Below are 17,272 nucleotides of genomic sequence, written 5' to 3'. Positions count from 1 at the left end.
CTCTTCACAATGGCATGTACACACGCTTTTATCCTCTGCCTCTGCCAGATCCTCAGTCCAGCAAAGGTTTGCCTATGCACCAGTATGGGACCCTGTACATATTGCAACCAAACTCAGAGACAATCTTTTGTTTCAGAGGGAACTGGCGCAGTAAGTTTGTCTCCGATTTCACTTACCCTTTGTTTACCCAAGGTGGTTGGACTGAAGTCCAAAGAATGACACAAGCAGGGAACAAAAGCAAAGGCAGACACACCCTCTCTGGACTTTGTTTTTCCAGTAATACTTTCTCTTAACTCACGAGCCTCTGCTGTGCAAACGGACAGATCGTCTTTTCTGTGACACATGAAGTTTTACTGCAGCTACGTGTTAGATCTTGTCTGAAAATAGAACCTGGAATCCTACAAACAAAACTATTATTCACCATTGATTTTAACAAACTTGTATTCTGCCAGGATTTGTTATGTGCTCTGGAAAAACCCACACTTCGGTCACCATCCCGGCTCTTTTGCACCACTAGAAATTCAGAATATGCGGCTGTTCTGCCACCGCGGAACTTTCTCTCTGAAGGCTGACGTTTGGCGCAGGAGCTGCAGGCATGGTCCCCAGCCTGGTCCCCATCGCCACCACTCAACCCCTGTGGCACAGCGCACGGCACTGTTGTTGGCAGCGTCTGTGCTGAAGGTGCGGACGCCCCTCCGAGACACCCACGAGGAGGCAATGGTTAACAGGGGTTCATCCTGGCGGCTGGAACATCCCCCCCAGCTCCCCCGCGCCGTTCCCATGGCGACGGCGTCCTGGCAACCGCTCCCCGCATCCCGCATCCTGGCCTGCGGCAGCGGCCCCACTCTCAGACGGACGGACAGACGGACCCAGGCCCCGGCTGCACAGCGCTGGGATGCAGGGGGAGGCTGGGCAGCGCTGCCCTGCCCTGATCCGGCACTGGTGAGTGAGCATCGCCCTGTGCTGCGTGTCGCGTGGCTGTCAAGCGCTGTCTGTGTGGTGCCGTCCTGTCCCCTCGTTGCATCCCTGTGTTTCCACAACCATCGCTGCGCTGACCTGTGACCCTTGTGCCCTGCGGGTCGCTGGGCCTGCCCGCGTGGCACAACCACGGGCTGAGTCGGTGCGTTCGTGGCACAGCATGGCACGGACCCCAGGGCGCGAGCATAACCAAGCACCCGAGCTGACCAGCTCTGTGCTCACGAGGCCGCTGGGCCAGGGCTCGGGGCCACGCTGTCACCGTTACCTCTCTCCCAGCAGGGCGTCTCCTCCCTGCACTCCATCACATATCGTGTACGTGCTTGCAAAACATCACAGCGGTGCAGAGGGGGTTGCGAGGGTCTGCTTCGAACAGCTCACTGACGCAGCTGGGGTTTGACCCAGCTTTTGGCTCAGCTGCGACACGGGGGCTTTTTTGCTTATCCCAAAATGTTGTCCTAAGTGGTTCAAAGTAACAGTGGGACCTTGCGGCTGATGGGGTGCTGCTGTCACGTTCCCCGGGCAGCAACCAAAGCCGTTTCTATTTTAAGAAGAAAAGAGTGATTAAAGTGTTTGCCTAGGCAGATATCTCGTCTGCTTTGATTCCTGTGTGACTCGTGGCAAGTCACACAGCACCCCCTCATGCTGCGCTTCCCTGCCAGCGTATTAAGGGAGACAATATTGTCAGGGATAATAATGGTTTCCCACCCCACAGGCATATTGTGCAAATGAATGTGGGAAACACTCTGAGATGCACAGACATTACAGCAAGTATTAGACAAGGGTTATAACGGAAGATGGAGAACTGAACGCTACAGATCTGATAATCCTTCAAAACAGGTGAAACGGAGAGCCCTCAGAAAATAAGCAAGCGAGGCAGTCTGCCGAAGTGGGGAAGGGAGGCCACAGTGCGCATAGCAAGGAGGGAACTCTGCAGTGCTAGAAGTGTTTCTTCATCCTATGTATGATTTTTTCCAAGCTTATACACGCGTGATGCCAGTGACTTAAAGAATTGATAAAGAAGTTCCCCGTGTTTGTGCAGAAAAACTGCACATATCACATGAACTGCTGGGTTTGGCAGTCAGGCACAATATTTACAACTGGGAAAAAAATCATTATCTTATCAATGTGACAACTATGTTTGGAAGATTCACTAAGTTACATCAGCCCCAAAATTTATGGGATTAATATATCACAATTTCAATTGCTACAGCAGCATCAAGCAGGAGACAACATCATTGGAAAAAAAAATAAAGCAGTTGAAGCCAGTATTTCAGCTGGTGTCTGAGTTCAGCCCAGTTTAGCGCCATTAAAATTCGAGATACCTGAAATTATACTTGTCTGAATCTAGGCATCAGAAAATCTTACTTGTTTTATTTTATATCTATTAGTCTAATCTGGTATCGCAAACACTCCTAGAGAGGGAATTTGTCATTAGTTCTGACTCCTCTCTGTCGGTGTTTACTGCAAATACCTCCCAACCGCAGAAAAGTTTTGTCCAACTGCTGAACCACACCTTAACACATCCTACCTGAATGCTGGAGCAGATCAAGAAATCCAAAACCCAATGATGAGATATTTCACTACGTACCAAGCGATGCTTAAGTTAGCAGTAACGAGTGAATGAGAAGTCCACCTGTGTAACTTCTGTTTCATGCGCACAATTCCTCCAGACATTTGCATCTGTCCACGTGTCTAATGGTAGCCTGGCACCGAATGTAAAACTTGGAGCAACGCTATGCTGACTCTGCTGCAAACGTTTGTTTTGATCGATAATAAATGGATACTGACAGTCATAAGACTAAAACACTTGAGGATATTTTTGGTTGGCTGGTTTTTAAAAGGTATATTTCACTATGAAACTGCCAGATGTACAGACTTTAATAGTTGTTCTTCCTTTTTCCAGACAGCATCCAGTGTTTGCTGCTGGGACACACATAGCTCTTTTTAAATCAGTGGGGTACTCCTGTGTTAATCATTAAATTGCGTTTAAATGCTTCACTGCACCAAGACCACTGAAATGTGTTATGGCCCAGAGGACCATGAGTAAATGAGCTCAGCTGTACCGAGCGGGTGCTCGGTTACGATACAAGCCCGCAGTGCCGCGAGGAGGGACGCCCTGCAGAGGGAACAGCTTGCGGGACTGGCCATTCCGGGTCTGCGCAGGACTCTGAACACATAAGCCATCATAACGGTGCCCAGCTCTTACACCATGCTTTTTACTTACAGGCATGTAAAAACTCAAACAAGGAGGCAGGTATCACTAGCTCTGTGTTCCACATGGGCAGCTGAGTCATTAGACGTGGCAACAACTTGCCCAAAGTCATCAGAATCTGAGCCTTAAGTCAAGGAATTAAAATCAGGCCCTCTGCACTCCAGCCTGGTGTCACTGCTGCTCAGCAACCCAGCTCCTCTTAAAAGTATTTTTTTTCTGATTTGTAGTTTCTGAAGCACCGTGCTATAAATAGAACACACATACTGTGACAGTGTTTGCTCTCTGCTTTTAGGCAGGGCTTTCAGACGTTTCTAAAGCACAAACATGCTTTGCATTTTGAGATCTCAGTATAGTCCTATCACTTCATTACAATCAATATTTCGCTATTTTGCTTCAATAACCCTGTTTTTCTCTTTCTGTTTGTACAGCATATCACCCTGGACTTCATTAGCAATCGTGAAATTCTTTTCATACTTCAGCCTTCAGTTTCCAGTGAGGATTTTAGGTTCCTGAGGAATCCAGGCTTAGGCCATCCTCATTTTCTTTACGGTTAAAAATATTTTATGTAAGGTGGAATAGTTCGATTTGATTGAGAGTCCCACATTTTTCATGATTTTCTGTCAGTGGACAAAGCTCCTGAGCCAGGTACTGATCTCCCAGTAGATCTCCAAAAAGTCCTTCTGAAGCAGTTTAACAGACCTCCTCTGCTGCAACATCTGCCACAGTCTGGGTGGCTACGTCTAAAAACTAAAACCAGAATCTACATTCTTACCACAGAAGAATTTACTTAATGCTCTAAGTGTGGCCATTTAGATTTGAATACAAATTAATAAGATTCAGTTTTGCTAAACTACGCTGATGTCTATCACATTTTATTCACGTTTCTGACTGCCGATGCTTTTACCTGAAAAATACCTTGCCTCTAATAACCTGCTGATATGGAATATTTTTATTTCAGTCTCTACCCAATACTTTGTAAGCTTTAAGATAATCCTGGAGATCATACTTTTTTATTCATTGATTGATGATGTCTGAGACCAGTAGGCAGGTTGGGGACAAGAAGTTTGTTCCTTCCGTCCTGCCAAACCAGTTCTGTGGGTCAACAGCAGATTTCAGTTTCAAGGCTATCAACCTTTTCCAAGAGTATTGTTTTCTCTATAAAAAGCTTTTCAGCAGTTTTTAAGTTTTCAGTCTTTTGTTCTTTTGTATTGATCTTTGCATTTATTCCATAAGCCATATGTGAACTCCAGGATCAGAGCTGTCAGTGTAATCTTAAACTTACTTAAAGGCTCATTCGAAGCAGAAACATTAAGTCATTTCAGTGCCAGCTATAAACTATTAAATAATTCACCGTGTGCTTTTTCAACAGACATAAGTTATTGACTGGAAAATGGCCCAGCGAAGCCCAATCTTCCCAACTCTTGCCCCTTCTGAAAGGTACAGTTTGCAATGTAAAAAATAAAATCTTTATAGTGCAGAGTATTATGTGTCTCTCAATTCCCCTTATATCGCAACGCTGCGACTTGCGCCTTTGGCATTAGTAGGCAAGCGAAGCTGAAATACTGTAGACGTTCACATCGTGGCCCAAATCACAGTTCCTTGCCTGGCTTCTACTGGCTTCTATCCCTTTCCCAAAGAAATGAAGTAGTTTAAACTGTAACTGAGTAGATGCCTGGTACTATACTTGAGCCAGTGATGGAGTAAGTGTGAAAACTCAGAGTCAGAAGTGGCCTTTGTTGAATTCTCGATACACCTCTAACAATATCATGGTGAAAGTTAACTGTTAATTTAGCTCATCAACAAAAGAAAACATGGAGAGCACACCGTAGATAACAGCTCCAAGATAAAGATCTCTTTCAAAGCAGAGTTGAGCTTGTATCTTCCACTTATGCTTCTGAAAGTTTTCTTTATTCTTTACAGAACATAGTGGCAGGAAATCATCGCATGCATTAGCAGCCTACTTTTTTCACTTCGAGCATCCCTGAGCTTTACTGCTTTCCATGGAAGCCATGCAGTGCAGAGCTCTTGAAAAATCTAGGGAATTACTTAAGGTACCAAAATGTAAGCTACTTTGGGGGAAAAAAATGATCTATGAGAAGCTTGTCATAACTGTGGTCTCTCCTCAGTTTCTGTACCTACATGTGCTCCTATCCAGTCCACGGGGGGACAAGCTTCCCTGTGGTGTCACAGGATAGATGTAGGGACCGAAAAAAAGGAACAGTCACTACTCCTTTTTCCTCCCGGTCTGTTTCCATTTACCTTCTACACTTACTGCTTGGATTAAGCCTGAAAACTGTAGAGACAAATAGCAGTACTTTGAAACTCAATAAAAGGGTGTTGAATTTGGATTCTTAATCAAATTATAGTTCTGAATTGTAACTACTTTTATAATGCTAATGTCCTTTTCTTAAGATGCTACGCTTCTGTAAGCTTCCTTAGAGTAGGAAAAAGAGCCTGACCTGCCTTTGGACAAAACGCACACAGTAGCAAACGCAGCACGCACTTATTTGTGGCAGCAGGCCCTCTCTCTGAGTATTTTGGTGCTTCTCACCAGTACTGCAATTCAGATAGTATCGGACCGTCTCCAGTGGAAAGACTTTGTAGAGTTTTGTGTAAGAACTTAACAATATGTAGTTATTTTTCTTCTCTAGACGGGTTCGAAACATCCCGCTGCACAGCCAGGCGTTGACAGCGGTCCCGTTGGCATCCGCAAGCCTGGTGGATCAGCTAGAAGACAGAATCCTAAGCCATGAGAAAACAACAGCGGCTCTTGTGGAACACGCTTTTCGCATTAAGGAGGACATTGTTTCCACTCTGCACAGAATGCAGAACAAAGGGGGGGGTGACCGGTTGGCTAGGCAACTCCTGGAAGAACATATCCGAAACATAACGGCAATAGTGAGGCAGCTCAATCGGGACATTGAGGTATGTGAAGAATTCTGCACAGGACTAACAGTAGCCGTCTCAGCTACTTATTCCTTCTGATTTAATGTGAAAGTTTACTGCGGATAAGCGAAGGTCAGACGAGGTCTGAGGATCCTGTAAGCTTATAAATTGTTTTTATAACTTGAAAAACTGTTTGTGAATTACATAATTCTTTCGGTGGCTGTGAGAATAGCACAGGATATTAGCATATAAACACAGGAACCTTTGTGGCACTAATAAGCTTGCTTTCAAAAGCTGCCCGGGAAAATCCTGAAAAAATGAATTAATGTGACACTAATACCCAGCTCAACTTCAGTCCAGGGGCTGTGCTGTATAAACACTAGGAAATGCCTTAGCTCTATAATAAATGTTCTTTCAGTTCCAACTTGCTGCTGACACTGAGTAGCCAAACCCAACTGCTCATTTTTATGACCTAATCGTACGCAGATACATGACTTCATGTCCGACCTCTGCTGCAACAGGGGCGTGGTGGGGAAAGCAAAAGGATAAACATTAATATTTAAATCTCCTTTCGTCATCAAGTTGTACTTTATAGATATTATGGTATTTACGTGCAGATTGCACACTAAGAATAAGAAATAATAATTATCTAGTTCGGTGGGATGCAAGACAAAGGTTTTGATAAAGTAATACTAAAATGGCGTTGGACGTTCCTGCAATACTGAAAAATAACTAGTGACATTTGAAGTGTACATTAAATGTAACATACTGAGTTTATATTTGCATATGAATGCTTTGTAGATGCTGCAGGAGCAGATACGCGTCAGAGACAATCTCAGCTACGGAACAAACTCTACCCTGAAGAGCCTGGAAATGCGGCAGCTTTCTGGTTTAGGAGACCTTCGGGGAAGAGTTGCAAGGTAAAAGCCAAAAAGAACTATATTCTGGGGATTAGCTAATGCCGTTTTAATCTATGAACATCAATGATAATGGGCTGAATTCAACTTTGGCAAAATTCCCAGGATAATTTTGCTCGGTGTTTTTAAGAAAATGAATAATAATCCTTTGCATTCCAGCATCACATATTAAACATAACAATATCACCCTTAATTCCCAAATTTAGGTTTGCATAAATCATCTCAAATTCCTTAGGAATTTGGATTTGGCTCAGCTTTAAAAAGTACTACGGTTAGACTATGGTCTATCTTTGAAACAAACTAATTAGCACAATTGTAAAGGCAGCATGGAACAACCTGCACTTGTAAAGAACAGAATAGTGGCACATTTTCACATGTATTTCAGAAGTACAGCTCCGTGCAGTCAGTCCTTGGTGAGCCATGTGAAAAACCATATAGGCTACCGGTCACATAAGAACTATAAAAGAACAGAGGTTTTACAGGCTGCTCCAGGTTACAGCTGCGCAGCTACACAGATCTCAGGTTGTGCCGTCAATGACACATTTACAAACCCCAGAACAACAACATTTGCCTGAGTGTCTCTAAAGGGAAACACAAAAGACAGAGAATACGCACAGCTATGCAAAAAGGTCCTAAGCTGGTCTAAAGTAGCTTGGCTGGTAACTTGAGTGGATTTATACTTCTACTGAATTTGACCTGTTGTCTATGGTGTACAGATAATTTTTCTTTTTATTTTTTGTACTCCAACTCATTTAGAGATGACCCTCAACAGCCTACACAAGTAATTAGGGAGGGATTTTCCTTGAACTAAATTTTTCTCATAAATTCTTTAATTGTTTGAATTTTCTATTGTAACTTTCCTAGCCCATCTCGTAAAGAATACTTTGAGAGGTTTTACATACTTTCTCTTTTTTTTTTTTTTTTGCACCACCCTTTAGTAAACAGGAACTAACTGGACAAGTTTGTCAAATCGGAAAATTGATTGTGATATTCATAGATGTATATACACAGACACACACGCATCTTTATCTCACTGAGAAATCCCTGACAAATCTAAATGCTTAGATCTTCATGCTTCTCCACATCAAAAGTCCACTTTGAGATGATGCCACATTGTGAGGGAGGTCCCTGTTTGGAGCAGCACAGCTACCAACATTCTGTGAACCACCACACCGTGTCTTTGCTTTCACCAGCAGAACCCAAGTGACCAAAGACACACACATGCCAGCAAGAGCTTCATGGGGGCGCCCTTGGCTGTCCCCCATAACCCTTGGTATGGGGGTGGGTGCTGGACAAGCACTGTTTGTGCCACCATACCTTCCTTTCTTTACTTAGGGCAACGCCCTCGTACTGTGCTGGGTTGTAATTTATCTGATAATTGTTTGAGACTCTACCAGTCTGCCTTGTGCCAGAGCGTGCAATGTGTGCCGGCTATTTGTGCTCATTACCATAAGAGGATTGGTTTATTGTCTTTTAGCTGTTACCTTCTATTCAGCTCTATGCTTTCTATATAAAAATTTTCCCTGAATGTGGAAGAAAAGAAGCTTCCTTTCATCGGAAAGCAAGTTAAAGCAGTGTTCCATGGGAGAAAGCTATTTGCCTGTATTTACAGACATATTCTACTTTGAAAATTACTGCTCCTGTGAATAATGATTATAGTAATAGCTGGAGCTCCTGGTCAGGACGGCAGCTCGCTACGCTGTTGGCACAACACAGAGACTTACCAGAAACTTTGTGATTACTTTAACCAACACTCCTTGTAGAAAATAAGCTGAACTCACCTAATGTAATCTTACTTTTCTATCTAGTCGTGCTACCTTTCAGATGAGTTCAAAGATCGAAACCTTAGAAACATGATCGAGTTACTGCGGGTTACCGCCTCACCGCACCTCTTCTCCAGCCACAGCCAGGGCGCTGCGCGTGGCTCGGGCTGTTGACAGGCTCACGTAACACCAGGCACTTCCTATTTGCTCCAGGCTAGAGGCGTGCAGACGGACAATGCGTGTGAACCAGTTTGTACGTGCCACATGAAACTAAACCACCTAAGTCTGAGCCTTTTGGTCCTGTAGCTGTTTTAGTGTCAGTCTCAGGATTCTGGCCAAATTTCAGCTCCTGTGACTACACACGTGCTGAACATCCTATTCAACGTCAATATTGGAGAAAGCGGTGTTTATTTCCCAACACCAACTGTTCTGTAACATGTCAAAACATCACCTAACAACTGTCTCATTATTTCTTGAGGATTGCTGCTTTCAATGGTGAGAACAGGGATCCCTACTTGCACATGGAGCTCTGAAGCACAGCTCCAAACCCGGTTACCCATGGGCCCAGAGGAGCGAGAGTCGGACAGAGCTCACAGCCGCCCTCCCCGGCAGCACAGCACCAACCAACACCCCCAGCAGGAGGAGGCTGAATACATCACCGCTCCAGTCTCCGGGGCATTTCTCATGAAGCATAATTTATTGATGAATTTGCTGAGTACCATTATAGCGCTCACCATGAATAATACTGCACATTTTCCTAAGAATCAACATTATCATTACCTTTAAAAAAATACTGCCTGTAATTAAATTTAGTGACTCATTCAGCAGAAAATTAGATAGATGCTGATAGATCCATTACTCCAGCCTCCTGTCCCTGACGTTGGCAATTTTGCATAACAGATTTACCAATTCTATTTCTAGTGATATTAGATCATAAAACTCACGAGTAGTGCCTTATCATTTATTTGCAGATAACTTGTGGACTATGATCATTTGTCTGGAGAGTTTAAATCTAGCATCCTGGTCAGAACCATAGCAGTAGCTGTCTCTAGAAGCTTCCCGATAGCTGAAACATGCAGAGAAACGGCAACTCTGTATGTTCGACTTGTGCCTACTTTACATATAGAGATGATTTTTTTTCTGCACATTATAGCTCTGATTCATTTCAGACATCCAGGATTCACTACATGTAGGCAGATTTTCCTACACTGCACAGAAAATGAGTCTGATGCATCTGGGATGCGCTGCATTTATGAACTTCCTAAGTACAATAAATCTGCTGCACTCTGACTACTTGCTGTGTAGGAGATGCACACAGTAAGGACTGGTCGGGGCTCCCTCATCCAGACCATCTGGGATCTACCATCTCTGCTGTTCTTGCCCAGTGGATCCCTTGGATGTATCAACTTGCTTTTCACTACCTGTTCTTCGATGAAACACTGGTATTATAATTGAAACATCGCCTGTTATAATAAAACAGGAACATTAAAAATCTGACATTAACATAGTCAGACCTTTCCTGTTTCGGTTACATGCGACTATGACCCTTTGATCACGTAACCGAGTTCCATACAGAGAGAAACGCACTGTGATTAAACTCCAAATGCTAATTTGCCTTCAAAACTACGGCAGATGCCCGCTGTTTACATTGGCTACAGGAGGTTCAAAGCTGTTGCTTTTTCTATGTTCTGTCTTGCCTCAGAGAAACAAACCCAGCCATTCCTTCTGAGCCCATTAGGCTTTTGGTGACTCAGCGTAAGATCATTTCATTCTTCTAATTCTCTCTGATAACAGCAACATGGAGAGATTTCGCTTCTCTCAGTTTTCTAAAGAATCTGCTTGATTATAAGTCCTACAAATAGGGTTCCTGGCTCTGTAAACCCTAGCCGGTCTTCCTACAGATAGTTCTAGTTGGTTTCACAATGCTGAGCTGCTAATCTGTGAATTAATTTCCACGAGTTCTAAAATCTCTATGTGCTATTTTGCATTACTGATTATTTCCATGCAGAAATTGTACCACAATACTAAGCAAATGCTCCATTTGTCATTTTAGCTGCTACTTTCCCTTCATGTTTAATGATAACGGCAGTTACTGTAACCGAGGTGATGAAAATGCATGTTGAAATGAAAGCCTTCGAACTGAAATGTGACTGAAAAGAGGTTAAAACGTGTCATTGGCTTAGGTAACGTCTTCATGTGCCTTAGCTTGCTCTGTTTTACTGCCTTTTTCTCCCCCGAATTGTAACTGCTCTCTGTTCTCCACCAGTTTCGTGGATGAAATTTGGTAACGTTACCGATTACGTATCGCCCTTAGCAGAAAAAAATATACATGACTCATACTTCAGAGAGGTCTTACTCCAATAATCACAGTGTGGCTGTTTGTACAGCTCTGTTCATGTCTTTACGCTACTACTGCGGAGGAAATCTGCCTCACCAAAATATTTTTGAAATGTGGTAGAAAATGTATAGATTCTACAGAATGTTCATCCTGAAAATGTGGCAGCAGCAAGTAATGTTCTGATGGGAAGAAAGGAAACAAGAATTACTGTGTTCCAGGGCTGCATTTCATAGTCTTCTGTGAGATAAAACTGCACTGCTTTCCGTGACAGTTTTACCTGAAGTCTAATAACTGTAAAATCTGCCCCATGTTGTTTACTACACGTATTAATTATATACTACTATTTCACTAATAATAATAACAATAATCATCATCATCATCTCCTCACAGGAGCACAGCTACAGTAACGAAAAAATGGTCCAGGATTATTTAGGCTTCTAATCACGCAGGCGCAATCATACCCACCTCAGCAGCTGTCCTTGGGCGTGTGACACGGCACAAGGCATTGAAATGCTGCATCTTTGCATTTCTAAGGGGATTTCCTGACAGGTAACACCACTGTCTACACACACCGTCAGTGCCAATTTGACTTCTAGTTAGTGCGTGCTTGTCCCATTGGGGAGCAGCTTGCTGAATACTATGGGATATATTACCATTCTTACAGTCCCGTAAGACATTGTTCTTCCAGCCAGCCAGCAGCTTCACAGAAATGCCCTGTCTAAACCGGATACTTTAAAACCCCTGGACCTTATATTCTATTCAGCTGCTGCTTTGCTATTTGTTTATTCAAACAGGTGCGATGCTGGGTTAGCCAGACTGTCTGCAGAGCATAAAATTACGTATGAAAGACTTCAGAGCCTAAGTAAAGACCAACACACCTCCAAACTGATCTTAGAATCTAAAATCAAAGAGGCAGAAATACAGGTATGATATTTAGACCGAAGCGATCCATGTACAGGTAAGAGTTACAGTCTCATTCACAGTCTCCACTACCGTTAACTATTATCCTGGGAGGTCACAGATTTTCAAACGGTGTATCTGCTCACAGTCCTTATTAGATTGAATATTGTACCTTGCTGATTACTGTACTGGCTGACCTGAAAAAAAAAAAGGCCGCTAATTTGCTACCTTTAGCGTGCTATGTAGAAGGGGCTCGTATTTAGAGGCACCTGAAAGTGCTGAAAGTGCTCCATGAATGAACAGACGCCGGTGATTGCTGGCCCGAATGGCTTCTTGAGATTGGAATGTGAACATGACACAGATGCTCTACAAAACTACCACAACAATGCAAGCATCAGTGTTTCTCCGTGCATGTTTTGGCCTTCCCAGGATGATTTCATACATATGAAATGGTGTATGATATGTAGATGTGTTCATATGTATGAACACAATTTTTGAAGGTCTGCAAAACAAAACTGCTTTGGGGTTCTGTGAATCCATTTTTCTGTCTGTCGGGTCTCTCTTCCGTTGGCTATGAGAATGGAAGTGAGCACTAGATACAAGCAGGGAATTACAGCATTAAGGAAAAGGATTCCTCCCGCATCTTAAGGCTTTCCCATTTTCTTGGTAAACAAAACTATTTTACATCTTCGTTTTGCAGTAGGCAAATGGTTAAAATCCACTCTACTTTCCACTATACTCAGAGGACTGAGTATAAGATATGAGCAGGAGAGCAGGCTAGGAGCACACTGCCGCGCCTCTTCGATAAACTGGGGTGATTGCTTTGGGAGAACTATTTTCCGTTAGTGATGACTTATCCCCAGTTCAATCCAGCACATCTATCACCACAGTAGCCATCATACACCAAGCGAAGAACAACCTCACTCTGTGCTGGTGGAATGCTTTGCCACTCATGCACTCTGCTCGTCTGGCAACACCGAGATGTACCGATTGTGCCAATTGGCTATCTCAAAGGTAGGGGGGAGGGGGGGAGCAGGCAGATACTTTCAAGGCCGTTCAAATTATTTATGGCTGAAAATTACACTTTGCATAGTGTTGATACTATCATTTTGCGAGGCAGTATATTTTTCATGATAAAGTAAAAAGTGCTACCTCAGTAATTTTTGAAATGTCAGCAAAAATGGCCCTCCTTTAAGATCTCCTCTGCTATTACGAGAACGTCCCACCTGAGACTGGGGTTAAATGCTGCTGAGAAATAGTAAATGCTGAATTTTGTTTCAGATTTCTCATCTTCTGAGCAGAGTAGAGCAATCAATAATGCAACAAGAAGCAAAGCTGAAGATTGCCTACAAAGAGAGCAACCAACAGCTCCACCTTCTGGATACGAAGTGAGTGCCCGGGGAAGCTTGCTGCTGCCCTGCAGGACGGGGCCTCGATTTTCCAGGCAGAATTTGCATAAAGGAACACAATTAAGGATTTTTGTAACAGTGTCCTGGTACCTTTTTACAAGAACTGTAAGAAGCGACGAATGCTGGAGAGGCTGCCCAGAGCAGGGCAAAACGATCAACTCAAGCAACCAGGAAAGCCCAGCATTCACAAAGTGTTACAGCATTAAATTAGCTGCAAAGATGAATATATATCTCAAATACCCAAATTATTAATGATAAGCTACTGTGCTACATTATATCAGGATATATTCCATTCAGATATTAACTTCTCTCCTGGTATTTCACTCAGTGGCAGTCCTGGTTTAAGCCATCCACAGTCTTGCTCCCTGCCACCCTCACGCAATCCCACCCGTTACGTCAGCTAAACTGTTTGCTAACCAGAAAAAGGAATAGAATCCAGATTTCAAATATGCACCAGAAAAGGCTGTCTAAAGAAACAGCTTCACTGGCATAATTGGTGGATGGAAACTTGAGCTGGGTACAAGCGATGCCAGTGGGCCCATAAGAGCCAGCAGTGCCACTGAAATGGTTGCCACGTATTTGTTCAGGTTTGAGACCTATGGACATGAAGACTGTAAACTGAACAGGTGACCGACCACATTCTGTTTACAATGCTGCAAAGAATTTGCACCTACTATGCCACAAAACGTTGTGATGCGTCCCGTATAAATAACTGCAATTTTGTTGTGCTCTTTCACCTTTATTTTCTAAACCAATGTTGCCTTATCCAGTTCATCAGCCTTAAAGTTCCAAGATTTGCCTTAAACGGTGTCAGAAATGTATTAAACTGTCCTCAATTTTATAACGAACATGTTCACAAAAAGTCATTGCTGAATGACCAAAAGTTCTGCTCTTTTCTATCTGCTAATTTCTATTATGCTCTTAGAATAAAAAACGCTATGGAGGAGCTCAGCAGCCAGATTTTGTCTGCACGTAGCTGGCTGGAAGAGGAACGTGAAAGGATTGAAAAAGAGCTTGTGCAAAAAATTGACCAACTCTCGCTGACTCTTAAGGAAAACACTGTAAGTTTTGTGAAAATGCCCTAGTCATACTTCTCAGGAAGTAGTTATTAATAATGCTTTTAAATAAGATGATGTAATTGAGATATAATCTGAGTGAGATTTTCAGATCTCCTTTCTATTTGTATAACTCATCAAGTTTAACGTCCCCACAGCCTGAGAGTTTTCAAATAAATCTAATTACTTCTAAACAGATCAGTATTTTAGCCTACAGTAATCAAGTAAGTTTAAACCATTTTATAGAAAATTCCTTACACCTCTGAATTCCACATAAAAGCTGAATAATCACCAACTACTGCATATTTGGGAAAGACTGCTGTAATTTCTGATGCAGTGTAAATAATTAAAATTCTTTTTCCCGGCTGCAGGAAATAAGTGAAAGAGCTCGAGAGATGAAATTCAACCAAATGGCAGAGAAAATCGACAAAATAGAAGAAATACAGAAGATAACCATGGAAGCACAGGAAGCAAAACAGACTGAAGAAAAGATAAATATTCGAATCGGCAAACTTCAAAATGAAATAAATGAAGATATAAAAGAAATGAAAGCTGAAGTCAATGCTGGTAGGATCACAGTTATCGAGTTCTTTACTCTGAATCGTGGTAACAATGAATGACCTGTGAGAATACGCAAAATGCCTTTGTTGTATCAAAGTAGTTTAAAGACTTTTGGGCCAGATATGAATAGCTGCATGTGGGGCATTAAAAAGTGAAATTCTCAGCAACAGAAAGTGCCATCTCATCAGCTTAGAGGTGCTCTATCCCAGAGCACTCGCAGGCACAGCTTGGCCATGGTCTGAGGCGTTTTTGCTCAGGTCCTATTTTCCCTCAGAAATTTGCCACCTCCCTAGCATAAAGCAGAGCGTTAGGGTAGGAAGAACATTCTGATAGTAATTATGCAATACTCTGGCTTTTGATTGTGAACTAATTTAATTCTCACCTGCAATTAGGATTTGCAGCTATCTATGAGAGCATCGGGTCTCTACGGCAAGTTCTAGAGGCAAAAATGAAGCTGGACAGAGATGAACTGCAGAAGCAGATCCACCAAATGAAGCAGGAGGTTCCAACGTGGGGAGAAGCTGGACCATGACTGCAAGATTTTGTCTGAGAGATTAATGTTTACCTGGCTAAATGGGCAGACTATAATCTCGTTTCAGTCTGTAATCCAGACTAAATGCATGTACCAAATGACATGCTGCTGTCACACAGGTCCGTACGGTTGCTTGAAGCGGTAAATGCAAGCTCTTCATAGACCAAGTGACAACGAGCTCTTAGGGGTCAAGGTGCTGTTTTGCCACTGCACTACTCTCGTTGCTCTCAGGAGATTTACCACCGTGTAAAACTGGAGTAATATAATGGTAAAGCTGGCACCTTATTTGCTAAAGTCATTTCAGAGCTCCCCAGTTTTGTAGCCTTTAGCAGGCAGGTAAATTCTTTTATTTATATATATATATATGTACATATCGATGCACCTGCACACCCTGCAACCCCCCGCCTTTAAAAAAAAATCATCAGCTGATACCATTTCTTTCCTCTCAGTTTGGCAGAGTTCTCCACCCTGATACAAATTACTTAACTGAAGCCCACAAACATTTTTAAAGTGGCTTTTTCTACTGTTGACTTCCTGGGGAGACAGAATTGGCGCTAAGCAGGCCCGTTTTCAAAACCTAGATACCATCAGAAAATCTGTTCAGTTTCACAAAGATCCTCTGTATGTGTATGTAAACTAAGCGGTGTTTTATAACATAGTTGTAGACTAAGATGATTCCTGAACAATGTAAGAAGCTTAATTCATATGGTCTTAAGTATTGTGACCTTTGAAATCAACAGCCAAGCGGAGCAGAGACGCGGAAAAAGATAGATATATATATACATAGAGAGAGAGAGAGAGTATTTTCTAACTGGGTATGTGTTCCTGTGACCTGCTTCATTCTATGGATAAAAACTTCAAGAGCAAAAGAGGAGGTGAAAATCTAACATGGTCTGGAGAATGTAATGTAAAATAAAGTGCGCTATATGATCTGCTTGGAAAGTTTTATTGAAATAAAACATCCAATTCTTCAGATTTAAGTAGACTTCAATAATTCATTAGGCTCAACTTACTAATTGCATTCATGGTATTCCCAAATAATAACGGTGCTCATTTCCATTGCATGGATAGATGGACGGTGGGAGTAATGTGCTTTCTTTGTTCAACGAATGTCTTGGTGGTAGGAGTTGCCATCTACATGGCACCAGACACGGGTCTGCCACAACCCGTAAATGGGAAAAGGTAGTGAGAAGAGGCAGCGTTTTTGTGGGCAACACTGAAGCAAACAGATTGAGATCTAGTGTTTTTGGGAAAGGATAACACTGATTAGGCACAAAATAATATTCAAAACACAAAGTACACTGACATAAACATAAACTTGCTAGAGGAGGACTGAGAGGAGCCTTGAGAAGCCATCTGCTCCATCTCTCCACTTCAAGATAGGGCCAACTCAACCTAAAGTATTTGTTACAGACAAATATTTTCATCTAATCTCCTTACAAAAACCTTTCAAGAATAAATAACTGACTAATGCAGTCTGTTCCAATGCTTAAAGAACAGTGCCCCGCCATCCAAACACCTAACCCTAAACGGACAAAACGTGACAGGCTTAAATTTCAAGCACAGAGGACACAAAACCTAGTTATGACATTCCTCCCTGCATGTCCATTCATTTTTTCCAAGCAATTTGTGTTACAGAAGATTCAGATGAAGTTTCACAGGGATCTTTGCCTCTTATTTCTTCAACTTTTTTCTCCTTCCTACATCACTAAGAAAGAAAA

At 42.6% G+C, this 17,272-nt stretch overlaps 1 protein-coding gene across 2 annotated transcripts; it reads left to right on the top strand.

Moving 5' to 3' along the window:
- The first annotated feature begins 279 nt into the window (after positions 1-279).
- On the top strand, positions 280-16,470 carry FAM81A (family with sequence similarity 81 member A). 2 transcript variants are annotated; one of them, XM_009555336.2, is made up of 9 exons: positions 280-942; positions 4,560-4,627; positions 5,842-6,115; positions 6,878-6,996; positions 11,889-12,018; positions 13,276-13,382; positions 14,329-14,464; positions 14,830-15,025; positions 15,412-16,470. In XM_009555336.2, exons 2-9 carry the CDS (start codon positions 4,581-4,583, stop codon positions 15,549-15,551), a joined length of 1,149 nt encoding a protein of 382 aa, XP_009553631.1. In that variant the 5' UTR covers positions 280-942; positions 4,560-4,580; the 3' UTR covers positions 15,552-16,470. The 2 variants fall into 2 exon arrangements, with proteins under 2 accessions (XP_009553631.1, XP_053933972.1); XM_054077997.1 differs by lacking the exon at positions 4,560-4,627 and having other exon boundaries at positions 283-942.
- Positions 16,471-17,272: the final 802 nt, after the last annotated feature.

The sequence above is a fragment of the Cuculus canorus genome, chromosome 12 (assembly GCF_017976375.1).
Source record: "Cuculus canorus isolate bCucCan1 chromosome 12, bCucCan1.pri, whole genome shotgun sequence".
In the NCBI taxonomy this organism is placed as follows: Eukaryota; Metazoa; Chordata; class Aves; order Cuculiformes; family Cuculidae; genus Cuculus; species Cuculus canorus.
This window is presented reverse-complemented; position numbering and strand designations above follow the sequence as displayed.

Coding starts and splice junctions, on each gene's coding strand:
- FAM81A (XM_009555336.2), top strand. CDS start 4,581: ATGGCCCAGCGAAGCCCAATCTTCCCAACTCTTGCCCCTTCTGAAAG. Junction 4,628..5,841: donor ACTCTTGCCCCTTCTGAAAG/GTACAGTTTGCA, acceptor TTTCTTCTCTAG/ACGGGTTCGAAACATCCCGC. Junction 12,019..13,275: donor TCAAAGAGGCAGAAATACAG/GTATGATATTTA, acceptor ATTTTGTTTCAG/ATTTCTCATCTTCTGAGCAG.